Here is a 24,689-nt window from a genome sequence, read left to right on the forward strand (position 1 = left end):
CTGTTCTTGGGGTGGCCAGTGTAATGTGATGTGCATGCCGCTGGTTGCAGAAGTCTCTCAGTTCCATCAGTGGGCTGCCACTTGCTCTTGGCTTTCTGTCCTTGTTGGGATGCAAACTGTCAGTGTGGCTGGATAAACTGAGCTACTCTCCCCTGTTTGTTCTCCATCCTGTTCTGCTATACCGTCATCTCCTTCATTTTCATGCTCTTCTGTTGAGTACAGCCTGGGATCAGTGCCTGCATCAAGAGACTAGCTAAAGTGAGTTGTTGTATGTTTTATTTCTGTTAGATTATTCAACTCAATGCAGTGGTTTGCCTGACTCAAGGTGGTAGGGGAAGGGCAATGAGAGGTGGCGTAAGAGAGGGAAAGGGGTACAGCATTGAAAATCAGGTGTCTGCGAATGTCAGCTCTTGTCTTGTCTGGCCCGTCTTCCCCCCAGGGTCTCGAATGACAAGTAGGCAGGCACAGGTAATGGTGGTCGGCAGAAGCATATTTTATTAATGGCTAGTTGGGACTTGTCTCAGAACCTGCTACCAGTAGGTCAGAGGAGGCGGCGAAGCCGAGCAGAAGGAGAGCTTTTCCCAGAGGACTGGAGCAGAGCTGCCTGCATCACCTCTGCAGGTTTCCCAGGGCAGAGGGCCCTAGCCTGGGTTGTGTCAGCTGTTTGGTAGGAAGAATAAGAAGGAAGGAAGGGGGAGAGGGAGAAGTAAGTTCCTTTCTCCAGATGGATGGAAGGAAGAGACCATCCCAATCTGACTTTGAACCTTAAACTCCTTAGCTCTTGAACCCGGTCCAGAGTGTCACTCCTATTTTTGTTAAGGGTACTCTTTTGACTATATCCTATATTGAATTAAGCATAGGATTTCTTCGTTTATAAAATTGAGGAGTTAGACTAGAATCTAGTCTTTTAGGGGTTACAAACTGACAGCTTATTGTCTTGTTATTTTGATAAGCTTGCATTTAAATATTGCTAGGTGGAACTTGTAATGTCTAGTTTGCTGCATTCCTTACAGTCTTTTCTCAGTCCTCTTGCTTCTTTGATTCTTCCTTAGCAGCTTGAGGCATTTGAGTTTGATGAGCCTGCGACTGTTTGACCAGTCTAGTTCCTTTTCCTATTAAAATACTGTGATTCCACAATTTACCAGCTCTGTGACCCTGGGAAGTCATTTGATTTTCTATTAAGAATATTCATTTTACAAGAGAAGTAGCTGAGATGATTGCTTGAGGGCAGAGTGCTGAACCAGATTTTCTCTCCTTTTTCTTTCATCCTCATCCACGTTGAAGCCATCATCTGTTGTTTCTGGGAATAGCCTTGCTCCTGCTTTTTCAGGGGATGATGCTGTTTGTATTCTCTTATACTCTTAAATGGCTATATGCAAGGGGCTTGGCAGTTAATTATTTCCCGTGCATGGGACCACAGCTTTACTGTTCTGACAGCTTCATCTGTCTCTCCTTTTGCAGTTCATAAATCATGGAGAGTTGGTTTATCGCAAAGACTCAAGAACAGTTCTGTCATCTAACCCATGTACATTTTTATTGTAGTAATAACGTATCTGCTGAGATTAAGGTATTGTTTATAGAAAGATAAAGTTTTCAGTTTTGAAACGTAAGTGCCATTTAAATAATATATTTCCATAAATAATATATTTCCATAATTAATATATGGAGAAGGAAACGGCAACCCACTCCAGTACTCTTGCCTAGAAAATCCCATGGACGGAGGAGCCTGGTGTCCATGGGGTCGCAAAGAGTTGGACACGACTGAGCGACTTCACTTCACTATAATTAATATCGATGGAAGTTCTTCATCAGTTTAGATTTAAATATTAACTTCTCATTTGTTTGTAGTCTTTTCTTTGCCACTCATCCAAAACAAAGAACATCTAAAGCAAATGTAGCAAATAGTGAGTTTGGGAAGGATTTAGAGAGGGCCTTGCCATAGGTTATGAGGTTAATGAGATTAAGCTAATAGCGGTGTTCATCCATTTTGTCAGGCCAACTCTAGTTCATCCTTAGGTTTAAAAACTGCTGGAGCCAGGGATAGGTAGAAACCTTAATTGTAATCTTGGCTCTAAAATAAGGAAATAACACGATAGCTTTGGTGGGCATAGCCCATTCTGGCCACGAAACTGGAATGTAGGCCTGTTTTTTTATTGACAGGACTGGCTGCAGTATTGCTGTTTCAAGAGCAAGTGATTCCTTCTTGTTTGGAGCTATAGGGGAGGGGAGGTGGCAGGGAAGGGTAGGGTTGGAGCTCTAGCAGTTCTTTGGTAAAAAGAAGTCTTTCTTGGACATTGGTGAAGGGAAGTCTGTGCATAAATTACCATCCTGGGTGTTCTGAAGTCTGTCAGACTCTGAGGTTGGCTATTAAATTCTTTCCTCATGAACTGCAACACAAGCCTTTGGTTTTGTGATCTGTAGGCCTAGCCGAACTGTTCAGCCCTGTTGCTGACCTGATGACTGTGGAGACTAGGCTAGGATAACTCACTGGCATTGCTTTTCCTTCTGCTAAATTTCTAGTGGAAATTTATTCTGATTTGGGACTGAAGGGCCCAAGAAATCACTAATGAGTTTTGTGCCATTTAAGTGATGCTCCCATCCAGGCCTCAAAATCATCAGTGGTCTTAAACGGTGCTGTCAGTCCTCATTTGCTTGTGAAGCAGTGTTTTATACTTTCAACAGCTTCTTACCCTTATAAAGACTAGTTTTAACTCTCAGTCTGTGTCACTGGCTGGCGAATGTAAGTATATGCTAAAAGTAAGCAGCACTTTGCACTGATACTATTAAAGTAGTTTTTTGTTTTGTAATCCTAACTCAGACACGAGAAGGAAGGCAGAACCTACTTTTGGAGGTCATGACCCTCGCACAGCTGTTCAACTCCGAAGCCTCAGCACAGTATTAAAACGCCTCAAGGAAATCATGGAGGGGAAGAGCCAGGTATTGTCTAGATTCTTTAGAAGATTACTTACTAAGCACTTATATGGGGATCGTGCAGTGCTCTACAATGCCACTTGAAAGAAAGTTCAGTTAATGCTTACTCCAACTGTGGACAGCAGATTTTTACTCATAAGTTCCTTATTTTAATTTATCAAAACTTTTTCTTTTTATAAGTTGTGCTTTTTGTGCTCTATTTATAAAGTGTTTGTCTAACCCAGGGGCAGTAAAAAATGAACCGTGGGAGACTATCTTCCATGGTTTCTTCGAGAAGCTTTATTATTGATATGAAGGTATATGGATCAAGATTCATTTTTTTCCCTATTGATGTTCACTTGGACCCAGTACCATTTTCTTTTTTTAAAGACCATCCTTCACTGATTGCATTACAGACCTTGTCATAAGTCTACATATATGTAGGAGGGTGTGCCAGGGCTCTTTTCTTTCTTCCACAGCTCCATTTTTCCTTATACTGTATCTAAAATTACTGTAGGTTTAGAATAAATCTTGACAGACATTATAAGTCTTTCAGCTTATTCTTTAAGATTGCCTTGGTTGGTTCTCTTGAACTTTTGCATTCTCTTGTGAATTTTACAAATAGCTTGTTAATTTCTGCAAAAGAAATTTTCTAGGATTTTGACTAGCATTGTATTTGCCTTTGCATTTTGATAAATCAGTATTTTCAAGATGCCGTCACACATTTTTATTGTTGCAGGATAGTGACCTGAAGCAATACTGGATGCCAGATAGCCAGTGTAAAGAGTGCTATGACTGTAATGAGAAATTTACCACTTTTAGGCGTAGACACCACTGCCGACTGTGTGGGCAGATTTTCTGCAGTCGTTGCTGCAATCAAGAAATCCCTGGAAAATTTATGGGTTATACAGGTACATGAGCTTCATTAACAATTCTACAGTTTTTAAAGGTCATAGCAATAAAATAGTTGCAATAGGGGACCCATGTTAAGTCATTTTTTATTTTGGACTTTATGTATGAGACATGGGGAGAACAAACATGAGGGAGACACGACTTTGCTTTAAAGGACTTTGTAGTCAAGTAATGAAGTAGATGGAGATGTTCATAAATAACAAGAGTAAAAGACAGTGTATCATAGGCGGTAGTGGAAAATCCACTGCACCATTCATGTTTATTAAGCAGGATGGTTAGAGTGATGGTTAGAGTGGTTTATGTTACCGTGAGAGTTTTTATTTTACAAAATACAAATTTTATATTTTATATATACAAAGTATATACAGATATATATTCCTTAACACTGTGCTCTAGCGAATTACATTTACTCATATTCTTTCCTGAACTTTAGTAATACAGAAATTTAAAGTTATTTATTGAAGCAGAAGAAAACTAAGCAATGGTGTGTGTAGTGATTAGGGAGTGGAAGGTGTACAGAAGTTACCAAAAAGAGAACATTCTCAGTATCTCTCTCATGTTATTTTTATTATCATGTAAATCTTCCTTGTGGCCTTATTCACTGAAAATTTCTTTTTAAACCTAAACTGCTTCAGAGTTCAGAACCCAGTTATCTTTCATCCAGATTATGGCTACAGCCTTTTAAAGTTTTTTTTTTACCTTTAATTTTTCCCTACCTCAGATTGTTTTTTCATACTCTAGTCAGTGTCCTGTTAAATGCTAGTTTGATCGTGTCAGGGTATTTCCCCTGCCTAATACCCTTTCAGAGCTCCCATTACTCTTTGGGTAAAATCTTGTCTTTTTAATGTGGTTGATACCTCAGTTGCCTAGGGCTCTCTTAACAAAATACCACAAACCAAGTGGCTTAGAACAAACAGAAATTTGTTGTCTGGAGGCCAGAACTACCATAATTGCCCTTACTCCACAGGTCAGGGAACGAATGTAGGGGTTTTGCCATTTGCTGAGAATGTCTATTCCAGTTACATATTTTAGAACTGAGATATAACTACTACTGGCTTTGCGGACCTGTTGAACCCACTGTAAGATGGACCTGAGCTGAAACTCTATTGATCATGACCTCTGTTAGCCCGTGCTGACTTGAAATCATAGTAACGTTTTGGGTTCTTGGTATTAGTGTTAGTTCAGAGCCAAAGTCCAGTAATCCCCGAGAAGTTTGACTATTACCTTTTTCTCAATGCACGGTCACTCTGGTAAAAGGCTGTCGGTCCTCAGAGGAGACCTTGTAGGAAGATTAACAGTATATATTTTTTGGCAGTGTAGTGGATTCCTACCTCAGGGTGACCCAGTGTCCATTCAAAGAACTCTGGGCCTGAGAATTTGTTGAGGGGTCATGACTCATTTTGATTCAAGATAGACTTTTGTCGTCTTGATCTAGAATGCTTTTTCTTATACAAATCCAGTAAGGATTTAGAAGACTGCCCATTTGCTTTAGGAGCATCACGGTCAGAGGTGTCACAGATCTCTATATGTGTTATACTATTCTGGTTACCGCTTTGACTCTGATGTCCGTTCATGCTAACCTTGTCTCTTGAGATTAAATGCCCCCATTCTGCCCCTGCCAACCTGGGATCCAGTGGTCCCAGTGCATTCAGGTTTTCCAGTGCAGCACCAACAGTTCCATGATAATTCCTACAGAGAGAGGTGACTACAAAACTCTACAGGGGATGCTGGTGCTCCCTCACAGATCTTTTTTTCTCATAGTCATGGTGAAAGGTTTGTGCCCTGGGTCCTCCTGGGGTAAGTGAGCAGATCTTACCCGGTACATCTGCTCTTAGCAGACTCTCTAAACCTTTGGATCCCTTCCTTTAGAGCATTCTGCAGGCCTTCAAATTATTGGATGAGATGCATCCACATTATGGAGGGCAATCTACTTAAAATCACAGATTGTAAATGTGAATCACATCTTAAAACAACCTTCTCAGCAGCAACTGGACTGTTGTTGGACTGACTCATCAGTCTTGGCAGGTTGACACATAAAGTTGACCTTTACAGATGGGATGATAGATTCTGAACACAAACGTATATTGTGGCCCTGAATGCCTAGAATACTTAGGCACCTAGAAACAGATCAGTGGGTGTTGTTATTGTTAATGGTAGTAGCAGTGTTGTCTTTGTGTCCGCCTTACAACTTTTGAATTGTATGTGTCTTGTCTCCAGTGAACTGAGGGGCTGTGTCTTGTCAGCCTTTTCACCACCTCATGTAATTTTATTTTTTTTTTTACTGCTCTATAGGCCCTTGCTGGTGAGGATTCTCCATGAAATGAAAACTTTTCTGGTCAAGCTTGGCTCCCTTAATTTACCTGATCATTTTCATTGTAATAGCTGACTGATTAAGGGAGATTTTCTTTACAGTGTAAGAACCGAGCCTTTGTTGTGGCAACTTAAATACTTTTCTGCAGGAAGTAATTTTATCTCTTTTCTGAAATGCAACCTTGGTCAGCTAGTGGTGGTATGTCCTCCACTCTCATTTATCCTGGGCTAGAGTTCAGTTTTTTTTGGTGGGGGGAAGAGGTTTGGGGTTGGTGGTGGTTCATGATTGGAGACATTTTTCTTTAGATTTGTCTGAATTGTGTTAGAAATGAGTAACCCAACAAGTGATACTTAATTTTGCTTAAAATACATGCATAATTTAATAAAATGGAGTACTATAAAATAGTTGTCTTAAAATAAAAAATAAGACCATATATTGCCCTTCGTAGTAATTATGGTAAAAACCCAGTACAGTTGACTTCTAGAAGTCTTTTGTTCCATGTCACTTCAGTTGTCTAATGTTAATGGTAAAAAGAAGGTAGAATTGCTATGTAACATGTTATTAGTAAAGTTTAATTATCTTACCTCCTTTTTTAGTATGCTAAAATGTTATAGAATCACACAAAAAATTGTTACAGAAGAACAGGGTAGAAATGAAACTTATATTTGGGTAGGACTGCTTCCAGGAAAAAAAAACCACTTAAAATTATTAAATAACCTTATTGTCTTCCCAAGAATATTTCATTTCCATCCTAACTTTTACCATGAGAATTTCCTTTATAGTTCCCCCATCCATATTTCTTATTGTTTGTAAGCCAGTTTTGTTTGTTTTTAAACAGTTTTTGAAACTGTGCCCCCTTGTGGAGGTAAATCCTTATGACTTCGCATAAAGAACTAAATAACATTTTCCTCCTTCCTTGTTACCGAGGTAAAAAGTGTTCCTTCTATTTGTGTTGGTTTATGTATTCAACTAAAATTTTTTCTCCTGAGCCTCCTGTCTTTGATAGATTCCCTTACTTTACTTTTAGAACCTTGAGAAATACTCTTTTAGCAGTTTTCTAGTACATTGAATCATATTTTCTTAAGTTGTTAAAAATATTTGCAGTAATTTGGGTAGCTGGATGGATTTATCATAATTTTGGTTTTTATTTAAAATTTTTTTCATTATTTTATATGGTAAATGCTTATTTACCCACATATTTGCTCTTCTTATTGCTTTTCTTTCATTTTTTAATTGGAGTACAGTTGGTTTAGAATGTTATATTAGTTCCTACTGTACATTGAAGTGAGTCAGTTATATGTAGACCATATCCCCTCCCTCTTAAACCTCCCTCCCACCCCCTTTGGTTTTAAAATATATAATGGAGCTAACAAAGTTACTTCACTTTTAAAAAAAGGTCTTGTTTGGTAGTCTTTACTTGAAGATGGTTCCCTGTTATTAGATTAACTATTAAGCCAAGGGTTTAATAGTTCTGGTAAGTAGATACGTTAGTTATTGTCTAATAAGTTTTCTTCTTCTTTTTTTTCCTCCTCCTAGGGGACCTCCGAGCCTGTACATACTGTAGAAAAATAGCCTTAAGTTATGCTCATTCCACAGATAGTAATTCCATTGGTGAAGACTTGAATGCTCTTTCAGACTCTGCTTCCTCTGTGTCTGTACTTGATCCGAGTGAACCCCGTACACCTGTGGGGAGTAGAAAAGCCAGCCGCAACATATTTTTAGAGGATGATTTTGCCTGGCAAAGGTACAGTCACTTATGTATCTGCAATTCTATTCCACTTAGTTATGGGGACTAGGAATAAAATATTTGAACTCAGGATTTCTACCCCAAAGCACTTCTGTTTTGTATATGTGATGTGAAGAGTTCTATAAGTTGCTCGTTCAGCCAATTTTATTGTTTCATTGCCACCTGTTATACTTTATAACTAGGGCTTCCCTGTGGCTCAGCGGCAAAGAATACATCTGCTTGCAATGCAGGAGATGCAGGAAATGTGGGTTTGATCCTTGGGTTGGGAAAATCCCCTTTAAGAGGAAATGGCAACCCACTCCAGTATTTTTGCCTGGAAAATTTCGTGGACAGAGGAGCCTGGTGGGCTGTAGTCTGTAGGGTCTCAAAGAGTCAGACATGACTGACCATGCACGCACATGCACACACACACACACACACACACACGTGCACACACACACATTCTCACACATATACCCTCACTTAATAAACTTCCTCTGTTGATCTTTTGGTGGTATCCTGAAGACAAAATTTATCCTATTTCTACCTCCGCTGAAAGAAGAAAATAAGAATGACCCATAAGCTCATTATTATAGAAAACAACCTGGTTTTAAATGTTATAGTACTCTATTGAAATTGGATTTGCCTGTAACTCTCAAATCATCTCAGTATATTCCTATTTTCTTTCTAGTTTAATTCATCCAGACTCCTCAAACACTGCTCTTTCAACAAGACTTGTATCTGTTCAAGAGGATGCTGGGAAATCTCCTGCTCGAAATAGGTGAACTGCCAAATGAAAACGCTGTGTTCTGTGCCTGTTATGTCTGTTTTTTCCTTTTTAAAGTATTGAGAAGAACAAACACAAAATGGATAGGATTTATTTTTGTACATTTTCTTAGCTCTAAAAGCCGAATTAAACTTTTGTTTTCTTTTAGCTAGTCAGCTGTCACTTGCGTTCTCACAGTGGCCCTTTTCTACTCTTTTCTGCTGTCTTCAACCCTACTTTCTTCTGACTTATTAGCAAATGACTTCACTTTCAGCTACAGAGCAAAAAGGGGAGATGACAAAAGTGGACGACTCACCTCTTAGCATCAGTTACCAACTTGATTACGTTTGGAGCTCATTCTTTCCTCTTCACCTTGCTTCTCCATTTGTATTCTGCTTGTCATCCCTTATTCTTCCTTATTTAGTTCAGTTCAGTCGCTCAGTCATGTCCGACTCTTTGCGACCCCATGAACTGCAGCATGCCAGGCCTCCCTGTCCATCACCAACTCCCGGAGTCTACCCAAACCCATGTCCATCGAGTCGGTGATGCCATCCAGCCATCTCATCCTCTGTCGTCCCCTTCTCCTGCCCCTAATCCCTCCCAGCATCAAAGTCTTTTCAAATGAGTCGACTCTTCACATGAGGTGGCCAAAGTACTGGAGTTTCAGCTTTAGCATCATTCCTTCCAAAGAAATCCCAGGGTTGATCTCCTTCAGAATGGACTGGTTGGATCTCCTTGCAGTCCAAGGGACTCTCAAGAGTCTTCTACAATACCACAGTTCAAAAGCATCAGTTCTTCGGTGCTCAGCTTTCTTCACAGTCCAACTCTCACATCCATACATGTCCACTGGAAAAACCATAGCCTTGATTAGACGGACCTTTGTTGACAAAGTAATGTCTCTGCTTTTTAATATGCTGACTAGGTTGGTCATAACTTTCCTTCCAAGGAGTAAGCGTCTTTTAATTTCATGGCTGCAGTCACCATTTGCAGTGATTTTGGAGCCAAGAAAAATAAAGTCTGACACTGTTTCCACTGTTCCCACATCTATTTGCCATGAAATAACGGGACTGGATGCTGTGATCTTAGTTTTCTAAATGTTGAGCTTTAAGCCAACGTTTTTACTCTTCTCTTTCAATTTCATCAAGAGGCTCTTTAGTTCCTCTTCACTTTCTGCCGTAAGAGTGGTATCATCTGCATATCTGAGGTTATTGATATTTCTCCCGGCAATCTTGATTCTAGCTTGTGCTTCCTCCAGCCCAGTGTTTCTCATGATGTACTCTGCATATAAGTTAAATAAGCAGGATGACAGTATACAGCCTTGACATACTCTTTTTCCTATTTGGAACCAGTCTGTTGTTCTGTGTCCAATTCCAGCTGTTGCTTCCTGACCTGCATACAGGTTTCTTAAGAGGCAGGTCAGGTGGTCTGGTATTCCCATCGCTTCCAGAATTTTCCACAGTTTATTGTGCTCTACACAGTCAAAGGTTTTGGCATAGTCAATAGAGCAGAAATAGATGTTTCTCTGGAACTCTCTTGCTTTTTCAGTGATCCAGTGGATGTAGGCAATTTGATCTCTGGTTCCTCTGCCTTCTCTAAAACCAGCTTGAACATCTGGAAGTTCACGGTTCACGTATTACTGAAGCCTGGCTTGGAGAATTTTAAGCATTACTTTACTAGCATGTGAGATGAGTACAATTGTGCAGTAGTTTGAGCATTCTTTGGCATTGCCTTTCTTTGGGATTGGAATGAAAACTGACCTTTTTCAGTCCTGTGACCACTGCTGAGTTTTCCAAATTTGCTGCCATATTGAGTGCAGCACTTTCATAGCATCATCTTTCAGGATTTGAAATAGCTCAACCGGAATTCCATCACTTCCCCTAGCTTTGTTCGTAGTGATGCTTCCTAAGGCCCACTTGACTTGACATTCCAGGATGTCTGGCTCTAGGTGAGTGATCACACCATCGTGATTATCTGGGTCATGAAGATCTTTTTTGTTCAGTTCTTCTGTGTATTCTTGCCACATCTTCTTAATATCTTCTGCTTCTGTCAGGTCCCTACCATTTCTGTCCTTTATTGAGCCCATCTTTACATGAAATGTTCCCTTGGTAACTCTGATTTTCTTGAAGAGATCTCTAGTCTTTCCCATTCTGTTGTTTTCCTCTATTTCTTTGCATTGATCTCTGAGGAAGGCTTTCTTATCTTTCCTTGCTATCCTTTGGAACTCTGCATTCAAATGGGTATATCTTTCCTTTTCTCCTTTGCTTTTCACTTCCCTTCTTTTCACAGCTATTTGTAAGGCCTCCTCAGACAGCCATTTTGCTTTTTTGCATTTCTTTTTCTTGGGGATGGTCTTGATTCCTGTCTCCTGTGCGGTGTGACAAACCTCCATCCATAGTTCATCAGATACTCTATCAGATCTAGTCCCTTAAATCTATTTCTCACTTCCACTGTATGATCATAGGGGGTTTGATGTAGGTCATATCTGAATGGTCTAGTGGTTTTTTTTACTTTTTTCAATTTCAGTCTGAATTTGGCAATAAGGAGTTCATGATTTGAGCCAGAGTCAGCTCCTGGTCTTATTTTTGCTGACTGTATAGAGCTTCTCCTTTGGCTGCAAAGAATATAATTAATATAATTTTGGTGTTGATCATCTGGTGATGTCCATGTGTAGAGTCTTCTCTTGTGTTGTTGGAAGAGAGTGTTTGTTATGACCAGTGTGTTTTCTTGGTAAAACTCTATTAGCCTTTGCCCTGCTTCATTCTGTACTCCAAGGCCAAATTTGCCTGTTACTCCAGGTGTTTGTTGACTTCCTAATTTTGCATTCCAGCCCCCTATAATGAAAAGGACATCTTTTTTGGATGTTAGTTCTACAAGGCATTGTAGGTCTTCATAGAAACATTCAGCTTCAGCTTCTTTAGCATTGCTGGTCGGGGCATAGAGTTGGATTATCGTGATATTGAATCGTTTGCCTTGGAAACGAAAAGAGATCATTCTTACTAGTCACCCTATTAATGTTCCTTATCTTCCACTTCTCTCTGCTGACTCCTTACCATATGCATTTAAACAAACTCAGGTCTTAACCTATTAAAAAGAAACAAACCCCCTTTGTGTTTTGCCTGTAGTTTTCTATATTCTCAATATATTTTCTTAGCCAAATTCCTTGAAATAGTTGCTTATAATTGTTCTGTAACTGCTCATTTCCTTTTCAACCTGCTAGAATTTTACTAACATCCACACCTCCCCCTGAAAACACTTTGAATTATTACGAAGTTAATCAGTGAGTAAGTTGTTGTAAACCCAAAGGAATAGGCATCTGACTCACCATGGTTTAACATACATTCAGTTTATTCTTTCAGCAAGTACTTAATAAGTGCCTGCAAAGTAGATATTTGTAGTACAGCAGTAAATACAGTTATTGATGTGCTGTCCCTCAAAAGGTGCACCTCATTTGCTAATGTGATTCTAGTTGTCTTTCTAGTAAGAATGAGTTTGCATTGCTTCATCTAAATCAGAGTGCCTACTCTGTACAGGGTACTGTCCTCAGTTAGTTTTGTACACTTTATTAATGTCTGGGAGCTTAGGTTTATGAGATACCTGGCCTGGGGTAAGGTTGAAGTCTGTAAATATGGGATAATGCAGGAACAGGTTTATGTCTGGAGGGGGCAATGGCAACCCACTCCAGTACTCTTGCCTGGAGAATGCCATGGACGGAGGAGCCTGGTGGGCTACAGTCCATGTGGTCAGGAAGGGTCGGACACAACTGAGTGACTTCACTTTCACTTTTCACTTTCATGCACTGCAGAAGGAAGTAGCAACCCACTCCAGTGTTCTTGCCTGGAGAATCCCAGGGATGGAGGAGCCTGGTGGGCTGCCGTCTGTGGGGTCGCACAGAGTCGGACACGACTGATGCGACTTAGCATCATCAGCAGCAGCAGCAGTGAATCAGACAGAAGTTTAAAGGACACAAAAGCATAAGGAATAGGGGAGGACGTTGGAATTTTGAATTCTGTGCTCAGTGAAGACCTCACAGAGAGGGTGATGTTTGAGCAAAGACTTGAGGATATGGGGGAGTAAACTATGCGGACATTTTATAGAGAGTTTACCAAGCAGACAGGGAATAGCCAGTTCCCGAGAGGAAACATGCCTGGCAGGGAGTAACTGGGAGTCCTGTGTACCAGGAGTAAAACCTGTTACTGTTCATTGTAAGGATTTTGGTATTTAATCAGTGAGTGGGAAGCTGTTGTAGATCTTCATTTTTTATTTATTTTGAGAAAATTTTATACTTGCAAAAGAGTTGCAAGAAATAGAGTGGAATAAGTTTTCATACATTCTTCATTAAGATTCACTAATTTACATTTTGCCCGTTTACGTTTTTTTTTTTTCCTGGACTGTTTGAGAGTAAGTTGCAGACATCATCATCTTTTACTTTAAAAAAAGGGTATAAACTTCATTTTGTAGAGCAGTGTAGGTTCAGAGCAGAATTGATTGGAAAGTGCAGAGAGTTCCCATATAGCCCCTCCCCACAACGTCCCGCATTATAAACAAACATCCCAGGCTAGAGTGATATGTTGTTAAAGTTGATGAACGTACAATGACACATCGCTTTTACTCAAGTCTGTAGTTTGTTCTTGGTGTTGTATATGCTGTGGGTTTGCACAATACGTAATGACATACATTCACCACTGAAGTAGAATCAGAATAGTTTCAGTGTTTTAAAAAATCCTCTGTGCTCTACTTATTGATCCCTTACTCCCCCCAACCCATGGCAACCACACATCTTCTTACTGTCTTCATAGTTTTGCCTTTTCCAGAATGTTACATAGTTGGAATCATACAGTATATAGCCTTTTCAGATTGATTTCTTTCACTTGGCAATATGCATTTTAGTTTCTTCCATGGGTTTTGTTTTTGGCTTGATAGCTCATTTCTTCTTAGCATTGGAGAATAGTTCATTGTTTGGAACTACAGCAGTTTATTCATCCACCTACCTACTGAAGGACATCTTGGTTGCGTCCATGTTTTGGCAACGATGAATAAGGTTTCTATAAACATGTATATGCAGGTTTTAGTGTGGATATATTTTTCATTCATTTGGATAAATACTAAGGAGTGTGATTACTGGATCCTACAGTTAAGAGTATGTTTAGTTTTGTAAGAAACTGCTTTCCACAGTAGCTGTACCAACAATGAATGGCAGTTGTGTTGTTCCCTATCCTTGCCAGTATTTGATGTCATCTGTATTCTGGATTTTGACCATTCTGATAGGTGTATAATGCTGACTCATTGTTTTAATGTGCGATTCCCTTATGACATGTAATGCTGAACATGTTTTCATATGCTCCCATCCTTGCTGTCTGTATACCTTCTTTGGTGAGGTGTCTGTCTAGGTCTTTGCCCTGCTTTTTAACTGAGTTGTTTTCTTATTGTTGAGTTTTTGGAGTTCTTTGTATGTTTTGGATAACTGCCCTTTGTCAAAGAAATTTTTTGCAGTTGTTTTTTCTCAGTCTGTGGCTTGTCTTCTAATTCTTGATGTTGTCTTTTGCAGAGCATAAAAGACATATTTATGCTCATCATTTTTTATTTTAATCAAGTTAGCCTATCAATTTTTTCATGGATGATGCTTTGGTGTTGTATCTAAAAAGTTTTCTCAATATCAAGGCCATCTGGATTTTCTCCTATGTTATTTTCCAGGAGTTGGCTTTGCATTTTACATTTAGATCTGTGATTCATTTTGAGTTAATTTTTTAGAATGGTCTAGGTCTAAAAAGGTCTGTGTCTAGGTTAATACTTTTTTGCATATGGAGGTCCAGTTCTAGCAGCATTTCTTGAAAAGACTATCTTTGCCCCATTAAACTGCCTTTGCTCCTTCATCAGAGATTAGTGACTGTGTTATGTGGATCTGTTTCTGGGCTCTGTATTTTGTCCCACTGATGGTATTTGCTATTCTTTCATTAACACCGCATTGTCTTTGTTGCTGTAGCTTTATGGTCTGTCTGTAAGCTGGATGTGTCACTCCTCTGTTTGTTCCTTCCATATTACGCTGGCTGTTTTGGGCCTTTGCCCAACACATAAACCTTAGAATCAGTTTTTCATTATCCACAGAACAGTTTACTAGCATTTTGACTGAGATTGCATTGAATCCATAGATCAGGTTGAGAAATACTAATATCATGGCAATATTGAGTTTTATTATCCATAACAATGACTTTTTCTCCATTAACTTAGTTCCTTGATATCTTTGATCAAAGTTTTGTAGTTTTCTTCTTTCAGATCTTATACATATTTAGATTTATACTTGAGTATTTCATTTTGGGGAATGCTGATGTAAATGGTAGTGTGTTTTAATTTTTAATTTCATTTGTTCATTGATGATACAGGAAAGTGACTGACTTTTGTATATTAATCTTGCATCTTGCAACCTTGTTATAATTTTGGGAGTCTTTTGGTTGATCTTTTCAGATTTTTACATAGATGGTCATCTGTGAAGAAAGACAGTTTTAATTCTTTTTTTCCATTCTGTAGTCCTTTATTACCTTTTCTTATTGCACTAGCTTATGCTCCCAGTATGATTCTGAAAGTAAATGCTAAGAGAGGACATTCTTGCTTGTTCCTGCCTGAGCAGTTGAAAAGACAGAGTTGCCATTTATTGATATGGGGAAGACAAGGAGGAACAGTTTAGTTTTAGACATGTTGAATTTGAGATACCTTTAGACATCCAACTGAGATATCAAAAAGTTGGATGTATAAATCTAGAGTTCAGGATAGGGATTCAAGTCAGAGATATAAACTTGGGTGGTGTTATCATGTGAATCATATTTAAAACTATGAACCTGTGTTAGAACATCAAGAGAGTAAGTGTGGAAAGTGAGGAAGTAAGGACCAAGGACCAAGGTGGGGAAATGAAGAGGAACCAGAAAAGGAGACTGGGAAGGAGAGATGAGTGATAAGGTCAGAGGAAGCCAGCAGAGTAGGTTGTCTTAGTAGCCAAGTGAAGAAAGTATTTCAAAGAAGAGGGAGTTATCCTGCTGCTCTGTCAGATGAGGAGTGAAAACTTGACTGTGAACAATAAATATTGGTATAGGAAGTTTCAGTGGGTTGTTCAGGATTCTAGAGAGAGTGAAAGGATTGGAGATGAGTTTTATTGTACTGAAGCAGGGGAATGCAGCAGAGGAATGCAAAGTCAAGATAGTGTTTTAAAAGATGGGACAAATTACAGTATTCCTTTTGGTATGTGTAGGAATGCAGAGATAGCTGCATTTGGACTGATGCTTTATATTCATCAGTTCAAAAAGAAAACATCCTAATTTTCATCATTTTAAGAAGAGTTTGTACCTATTTTGTTTGGGGTGTTACTGCTATATGCACTACAAATATAATTTTTTCTTATAAATCCTCTCATAATGACTTCCTTTTAAACTTAACTTGAAATAATTACAGACTAACATAGAAGTTGGAAATAATAGTGCAGAGAATTCCTGGATACTCTTCTTCCAGCTTTCCCAGTAATAATGTCATACACAACCATCATAACTACTTTTAAAAGTGCCCCTAACATTAGCAAGTAAGCATTTATTTAAAAATGAACATTCACTGTAATTCTCTCTGTTGATGAAGAATTTACAACTGTGTTTTCACTTTCTGTTTTCAACTTCCAGATCAGCCAGCATTACTAATCTGTCACTGGATCGATCTGGGTCTCCAATGGTACCATCATATGAGACGTCTGTCAGTCCCCAGGCTAACCGAACGTATGTTCGGACAGAGACCACTGAGGATGAACGCAAAATTCTTCTGGTACTGGTCCAGTATCTTTGACCCGTTGCAAGTTTTGTGCATGAAGAATGTTTCGTCTCATTGATTTTTTTTTAAAAGGCAAATGAAATTGAAATAGCCAGTTAGCATATTAATTAAATAGAGAAACTAGTTTGCTTAAGTTTTTATTAGGCTCACCTGAAATTGGTCAAGCAGCCCATGCTCATATGCTGCATTAATATTTTCTTGACCACTATAAAGATCAGAATTCAGGTGCCTCTATAATTCTAGAGCTTAACTTTGAGTTATATCCCAGATTGCTGCTTAAACTTTGGGATATGTTTCTCATACATGTGGAATACATTTTAGACATTTAATATTATATGTTTAAGTTGGTAGTAATCAGTTTATTAAATTTATCTCTGTAAACTGCTGTGTTCAATCATAAGAGTGACTCAAAGAAATGGAAGGTATGGTTTCACTCCTCAGGTTTATAATTCAGAAAGTTAAAATGAGGTCAATGAGCAGGTCTTAATAGTAAAAGAAGTAATACTTTACTATTAAAAAAAAAAAGGAAGAGCACTAGTAGTAGAGAAGTCAGGAAAGGCTTTAAACTGAAAGGCTTGCACTGGACCTTGAAGGATCGAATGGATTTGGATGGGCAGTGAAGGAAGAAAAGTGAAGTGTGGGGAAAGGTATAGAGGTGAGAATAAGCCTGGCATTTTCCATGGACCGAATTAGAGTTTATGATTTGGGAGAGGTTTGGAGGGATGTTAAGTTTGATTCTGTGGGCAATGAGAATGGAAAGTTATTTGGGGCTACTTGGTGGAAGGTGGTGTATTCAGTCTTTGTAAGTTTTGGATTAGAAACTGTAGATGCTGAGCAGTGTTGAAGTGTTCTTGAGCAGGGAGTAATTCCCTGATGAAAGCTGGGTATAGGTGAGAATCTGATGAAGTGAAAGCTACAGAAACAGTTACTTAGAGTAACATGATTGTTCCCTTCTTATTCATTCTATCTCCAAAGAGGGATGTGAAATTTTCTGCTCATATAATCAGGAGACTGATAGTATATGCCATTCACTGAAAAAAAAATTAGTCGGGATAGTTTTTCCCTAAGAGAAAAAGTTGTTTGGAATTAGATGAGCTGAGTACAAATTATTCTCCATGCATGTGTTATTTCTATTAAATCATGTAAGTTAGCTCTGACAAAGAAATCTGAATTGAGTTTCCTTTCATGAGTCTAAAAATCACAGGAAGAAATCTGAAAAGTGTATAGTATCTTTCTCAGGTGTAATTGCTTGCTTGTAACGTGATTTCAGGACAGTGTTCAGTTAAAAGACCTATGGAAGAAAATTTGCCATCACAGTAGTGGAATGGAGTTTCAGGATCACCGCTACTGGCTGAGAACACACCCCAATTGCATTGTAGGAAAGGAGTTAGTCAACTGGTTAATCCGAAATGGACACATTGCTACAAGGTAATGGGTCTTAAGAAAAATTTATGAATTTATTTTTAATGACATGTCATAAAAGGAACAGCTTTCTTTGTGAGTAGGATGCTGTTTGATTTCTGCATTTGGTGTTTGGGGTGTTAGTTACTCACGCCTCCTCCCTTCTGTGTTGTAATTAGATGTAAGGAGCCAAATGGGGGTCCCAGTTTACCTTATTTATTAAAAGCAGAAATGTGCAGTAGTTCCCAAAACTCAGAGCTCTGCAGTTAAGCAGGATTGGGGAATAGAGCTAGAACTCAAGACCACAGTGGAGTCTCTTGTTTCTGCTCCCTAATGTGGACTTTCGACCTGTCTTCAAAATTGGGTCCATTAGCCACATCTAGAGTGTGCTAGCCGGCCTCACAAATCATTTGTGTGAAAGCACCAGACAGGTCCTGTTGCCTTTCAGGGTGGTGTGTCGCTTGGCTTTTCTGCTTGTTTAGAGTAGCTGCTACTCCTCCCATAGGAAGAAACAAGCATGTGGAAGAGAAAAAACAGCTGTAAACAGTGAAGCTCTGGCTTCCAGTTTGGATTGTGTCTTTTTTTAACTTTATGCCCTCTGTGAAGTTATTCAGTCTCTTTGAGACTTGACCTCTCAGCTCCAATGAGAAAAATATGAAAATATGATCCTGTGAAGAAGCTGTGAAAATGAAATGCAATAATATGGACTAAATTTTTTGATAAATTGTGAAATGCCATATAAATCCAATGTGTTAGTGTCTATTTCATGTATATATATGTGTGTGTATATATATACATTTTATACTTACATCTATAATATTTGGTATTCTCTTCTCAAAGATTGTAAGCTCCTTGAGGACAGGAGCCATACTGTTCTCAACAGTCTTTTTTATCCTCCTCTACTAAGTACAGGAATATGCTTGCACAATTGCATTCATCGCACATGCTAGCAAAGTAATGCTCAAAATTCTCCAAGCCAGGCTTCAACAGTACATGAACTGTTGAAGCTGGATTTAGAAAAGGCAGAGGAACCAGAGATCAAATTGCCAATATCCGTTGGATCATTGAAAAAGCAAGAGAGTTCCGGAAAAACATCTACTTCTGCTTTATTTACTATGCCAAAGCTTTTGACTGTGTAGGTCACAACAAACTGGAAAATTCTTAGAGATGGGACTACCAGACCACCTGACCTGCCTCCTGAGAAATCTGTATGCAGGTCAAGAAGCAATAGTTAGAGCTGGACATGGAACAACAGACTGGTTCCAAATCAGGAAAGGAGTATGTCAAGGCTGTATATTGTCACCGTATTTAACTTATATGTAGAGTACATTGTGAGAAATGCTGGGCTGGATGAAGCACAAGCTAGAATCAAGATTGCTGGGAGAAGTATCAATAACCTCAGATATTCAGATGGCACCACCCTTATGGCAGAAAGCAGAGAGGAGCTAAAGAGCCTCTTGAAAAAGGTGTAAGAGGAGAGTGAAAAAGCTGGCTTAAAACTCAACATTGAAAAAGCTAAGATCAATGGATGTGAGAGTTGAATTATAAAGAAAGCTGAGCGCCGAAGAATTGATGGTTTTAAACTGTGGTGTTGGAGAAGACTCTTGAGAGTCCCTTGGACAGCAAGGGGATCCAACCAGTCCATCCTAAAGGAAATCAGTCCTGAGTTTTCATTGGAAGGACTGATGCTGAAGCTGAAACTCCAATACTTTGGCTACCTGATGTGAAGAACTGACTCACTGAAAAAGACCTTGATGCTGGGAAAGATTGAAGGTGGCAGGAGAAGGGGACGACAGAGGATGAGATGGTTGGATGGCATCACTGACTCTATGGACATGAGTAGAGTAATCTCTGGGAGTTGGTGATGGACAGGGAAGCCTAGTGTGCTGCAGTCCATGGAGTTGCAAAGAGTTGGACATGACTGAGTGACTGAACTGAACTAATGATGCTTGCCTTGAATACTTGTTGATGTTTGTGTAATTGAAATTAGGTCTTGTTGGGACTGCCTTGTCTGTAGGTTCTTCTTTACTGTGGTACTTGAGAAAATCTTTTAATTAAGCTTCAAATCTCTCTTGTTTTATCCCTCACCTATCTAAGGACTGTTTGAAATTCCAACTCTGATTAGAATAGAAAATAAATTTAGTTTGTGTGTCATCTGGTAAAATTATTGTCTTAAAAGTTTTCGTTTTTTCTGGTCTTGATTCAGGGCCCAGGCTATAGCAATTGGACAGGCAATGGTGGATGGACGTTGGCTGGATTGCGTCAGTCACCACGACCAGCTCTTCAGGGATGAGTATGCGCTGTACAGGCCGTTGCAGGTAGTCTTCAGTGGTGCGGCTAATGAGAATACAGAGAGCTTCATTACCAAGTCTTCCTTGTCATTGGGAATAAAAAGTAGTTGAGTTACCCAATGATACACTTTTCTAGTATGTTTTTCCTGCCATTTGAGGAAAGCTCTAACATTTTTACTTGGTTGGTAGTTGTGATGAAAAACCCTTTGAAATCCCAAACTTTTCAGTTTGTACAGCTTACATTGGAGAAGGAAATGGGAAACCACTCCAGTGTTCTTGCCTGGAGAATCCCAGGGACGGGGGAGCCTGGTGGGCTGCCGTCTCTGAGGTCGCACAGAGTCGGACACGACTGAAGCAACTTAGCAGCAGCAGCAGCTTTTCTTAAGCTTGACTTTGTAGTGTCATTTACCCTCAGTGGTTTTTATTATGTCTGTTGTTTTTAGGATTAAGAGGAAGTGTATGTAATAAAATCATTAAAAAATTTAATGTTACTGTTACAATAGATTTTGACTCCATAGCAGTATTAAATTGTATAACTGATAAAATGGTGACTATTCTTTTTCTTTTCTGTTTCTTTAGTTTGATTAGGAACATGGAAATCACATACTTAGAAGTTTTAAAAAACTTTAACATAAACTTTTTGTTTGTATTAACTTGATAAAATAATATCCTGTAACACCTTTGTGAACTAAAGTTGGAAAATGATTGGGTAGAAAAGATGGATGCTCCCAAAGACTGTTGGTAGTATGTCTGAAAATCTAACAGTTTTCCAAGTTGTGTCCTAGCATTGGCACAGGGTTATGATAAATTCTAAGCCATCTTCACTCTCAGGAATAAAAGAAATGAAACACTATAAAATCTGTATAATATGTTTGGTCATAATATGCTGCCTTTTAGCCTGCTGATTCGTGAATATTATAGTTGTAAGAGTGGAAATGCCAGTTACAATGCTGGCTTACAACTTAAAGTTTCTACTGATTTGCTTATTTAATATATTCAGTGGTTAGCCTTATACAATTATTAGGCTGGAATTTATTTGTAGTGTGACAGCCTCAACATTGTTGCCATTGTGAGTCAATTGCTTGGATTCTGTCTTGACTCGTTCAGAGTACAGAATTTTCCGAGACCCCTTCTCCGGACAGTGACTCGGTGAACTCCGTGGAAGGACACTCTGAGCCATCCTGGTTTAAAGACATCAAGTTTGATGACAGTGACACTGAGCAGATAGCTGAAGAAGGTGACGATAATTTGACTAGTGAGTTTCACTTTCTGACGTTTTAGTTTTTATGAATCATTAACGTGTATGTATGATACAGTGTTTTGTTTATTTAGTTGCAACAATCCTACTGTTAAGTTTTATGGCTTCAACTAAACGTAAAGAACGTCTGATAGCAATCGTTGTCCTAGATACAGTATTTTCTTAAGAAACCAATTTGTTGAATCACTGGTGTTTTCAGATTTCGCTGTAGTCTTTAGTTTGCAGCAGCTTAAAAATAACTCCAAGCTAATAATATTGCAGTAGACAACTTTCTCACCTCTTCGCTATGATATCAGGCCTTCTCTCTGCAGAACCTCCAATATATTTCTTTATTTTAAAAATTCATTTTATATTTAACTGGTTCAAATTTTATTAAGTCTACACAGAAGTATCAATACATGAAAATACTGTATCCATTTTGGTATTGCACATTGGGCTTGTATATTAAAAAAAAACCATTTTTCTCCTTTCCTCCAATACCCTGATGAAACCCGTTTTTACTCCCCTCCTCTCCCTATATTTCTTTCCCCTCCCCAACACTAAAAGATTCTGCCAGTCCTAGCAAGCGCACATCAGTCAGCAGTTTCCAGTCCACAGTGGACAGTGACTCAGCCGCTTCCATCAGCCTGAACGTGGAGCTGGACAACGTGAACTTCCATATCAAGAAGCCCTCCAAGTACCCACATGTGCCCCCTCACCCTGCTGACCAAAAAGGTAGGAGGGAGTCACCACCTGGAATCTGAACACAGGCTGGAGAGTTGGGCCGTGGATCTCATCCGGCCTGTCCTTCTTGCTTCCTCTGTCCCCATGGCTGAGGGGATTTGCTGTGGGTTTTGGTCCACCCTTTCTCATTTTTCCCACACCTCTTCTCCACATGTTTTTTTTCTTTTTGGTTGGTTCCAGTTCCTTTCATTTCTTGTTTCCTCCCTTAGTACCACCACACCCAGCTTAAAGCTTTTAGTCATTAAAGGGAACAGCATCAGACTACTTTTCCCTTAGCATAATGTGCAACTTCCAAGGTGGCATTTCTTTGCATTATAACATGGATGTTCTGCTCTATTCATTTCTCTTTTTTCATTTACTATTTTAAAGCCTCTTTGCTTATGCTGTTACCCAGTAGCATAGTGTTTCACTAAACCTTTCCAGGTGCTTGAACTAGACTGGCGAAAAACATTCACACATTCCAAAGCATCTTTATTCCTTAAAATGCTTGTTGTATACATGCTGTATTTGTAAAAAAGTTTTCTTCTCTAATACAAAAAAAAAAAATCATTCTTTTAGCTGTTCTATTTGAGGTTTTAGTCTACTGACTCAAAAATCATAATTCAAAGGAGATTTGGTATAAAAGGAAAAATAAGTTTAAGCCATTACTAAAATTGAATATAGCAGTATGCAGAAAAGAAATGTTTTTTTTTAAATGGGTGATGAGGCTTACTTTGTTGGATATAATTAAAGGCCAGTTTAGGTTTAAGGAAAGGAGAGACCTGACTAGCACTGAACATGAGTATGATACACATCTGTATCAGAATCCTCAAATCAGAAATTGGAGAAGTGGTGGTGAACCTTGGGTGAGTATGAAAGGACATTGACGCAGACTGGGCACTTGGGTGAGATTTAACTGTAGATGCTGGTCATGTGGAGGATTTGGATTTTTGTCATATGAATGATAGGTGTGGTTCAGAGGTGGCATGATCTGTCATGATAGAGGTATCTATTTCCTGGACGTAGTTGGCGGCACTTTCATTGTGCTGAAAGTAGAGTTATGAAATACATTTTTGACTTGATGATTTCATCTCTTGGAAAGTTAAGGCGCTTTTTGAAATCATGAAGAAAGTGACCTGACATCATGAAATTCATAATAGCAAACAGTGAGCTGCTGAGCCCAGTCAAGCATTTGCTTTAGGAAACCCAACTTCATAATGTTAGGAGGAGAATGAAATAGAAGGCCCCATTGACGTTTTGACAGTGCACCCTTAAATTGCATCTCTAAGGAAAATGAAAGGGGAAGCACCGACAGTTGGAAAAACTGTCACAACTCCTCTGGCAGTTTTCTGACCTCAACCTTTGAAAAAAAATTTTTTTTCTACTAAAATTGTGAGAGTTAGCCTTCATATGAGGATCAGTCTGAAAGAGGGTCAGTGCTTTCAAAAAAAGTGGCAGGTTAGCAGAAGTCCAGATTGTACTGAAGACTGCAGGAAATGTCAAGGATATCTTGGAAAATATTTTTAAAATTGTGATGCAAGGAAAGAAAAGTTAGGTCAGTTATTTGGGGAAGTTGATATAATATTAACTGAAGCTTTATTTTTTAACTTCTGTCAAGATAAGAAAGGAAAAAAAAAAAATAAAAAAAAAAAGAACACTCACTGCTAAGAAGAAGTGAAATCCAAGATAATAAGGAGATGGAGAGTGCCTGGTGGTTGTTGTTGTTACTTTTTCCCCCCTTCTAGTTTTATTGAGATAGAATTGACAAAAAGCAGTATATAATTTTAGGGTGTACAGTATAGACCACCCTTATGGCAGAAAGTGAAGAGGAACTAAAAAGCCTCTTGATGAAAGTGAAAGTGGAGAGTGAAAAAGTTGTCTTAAAGCTCAACATTCAGAAAACGAAGATCATGGCATCTGGTCCCATCACTTCATGGGAAGTAGATGGGGAAACAGTGGAAACAGTGTCAGACTTTATTTTTTTGGGCTCCAAAATCACTGCAGATGGTGATTGCAGCCATGAAATTAAAAGATGCTTACTCCTTGGAAGAAAAGTTATGACCAACCTAGACAGCATATTGAAAAGCAGAGACATTATTTGCCAACAAAGGTCTGTCTAGTCAAGGCTATGGTTTTTCCCGTGGTCATGTATGGATGTGAGAGTTGGACCATGAAGAAAGCTGGGCGCCGAAGAATTGATGCTTTTGAACTGTGGTGTTGGAGAAGACTCTTGAGAGTTCCTTGAACTGCAAGCAGATCTAACCAGTCCATTCTGAAGGAGATCAGCCCTGGGATTTCTTTGGAAGTAATGATACTGAAGCTGAAACTCCAGTACTTTGGCCACCTCATGCGAAGAGTTGACTCATTGGAAAAGACTCTGATGCTGGGAGGGATTGGGGGCAGGAGGAGAAGGAGACGACAGAGGATGAGATGGCTGGATGGCATCACTGACTTGATGGATGTGAGTCTGAGTGAACGCTGGGAATTGGTGATGGACAGGGAGGCCTGGCGTACTGCGATTCATGGGGTCGCAAAGAGTCGGACACGACTGAGTGACCGAACTGAACTGAACTGAACTGATGGCTGAAACGGTAAAGTGTCTGCCTGCAATG

General features: G+C 39.1%; 1 protein-coding gene across 13 annotated transcripts in view; it reads left to right on the forward strand.

The window, feature by feature from the left end:
- PIKFYVE (phosphoinositide kinase, FYVE-type zinc finger containing) overlaps positions 1-24,689 on the forward strand; it is an 80,802-nt gene that overhangs the window by 6,379 nt on the left and 49,734 nt on the right. For 7 of the 13 annotated variants that reach the window (XM_069578174.2, XM_070292275.1, XM_070292271.1 and 4 more), the window contains 9 exons: positions 2,819-2,937; positions 3,650-3,821; positions 7,670-7,877; positions 8,551-8,640; positions 16,281-16,419; positions 17,696-17,853; positions 20,033-20,144; positions 21,225-21,372; positions 21,922-22,089. In XM_069578174.2, coding sequence (XP_069434275.2) covers positions 2,819-2,937; positions 3,650-3,821; positions 7,670-7,877; positions 8,551-8,640; positions 16,281-16,419; positions 17,696-17,853; positions 20,033-20,144; positions 21,225-21,372; positions 21,922-22,089 — 1,314 coding nt within the window. Of the gene's footprint in view, positions 1-2,818; positions 2,938-3,649; positions 3,822-7,669; positions 7,878-8,550; positions 8,641-16,280; positions 16,420-17,695; positions 17,854-20,032; positions 20,145-21,224; positions 21,373-21,921; positions 23,596-24,689 lie in introns of those variants that run through there. The other 6 variants (XM_069578178.1, XM_069578176.1, XM_069578177.1 and 3 more) reach the window with 2 other exon arrangements.

Source organism: Ovis canadensis, chromosome 2 (genome assembly GCF_042477335.2).
Source record: "Ovis canadensis isolate MfBH-ARS-UI-01 breed Bighorn chromosome 2, ARS-UI_OviCan_v2, whole genome shotgun sequence".
NCBI classification, from domain to species: Eukaryota; Metazoa; Chordata; class Mammalia; order Artiodactyla; family Bovidae; genus Ovis; species Ovis canadensis.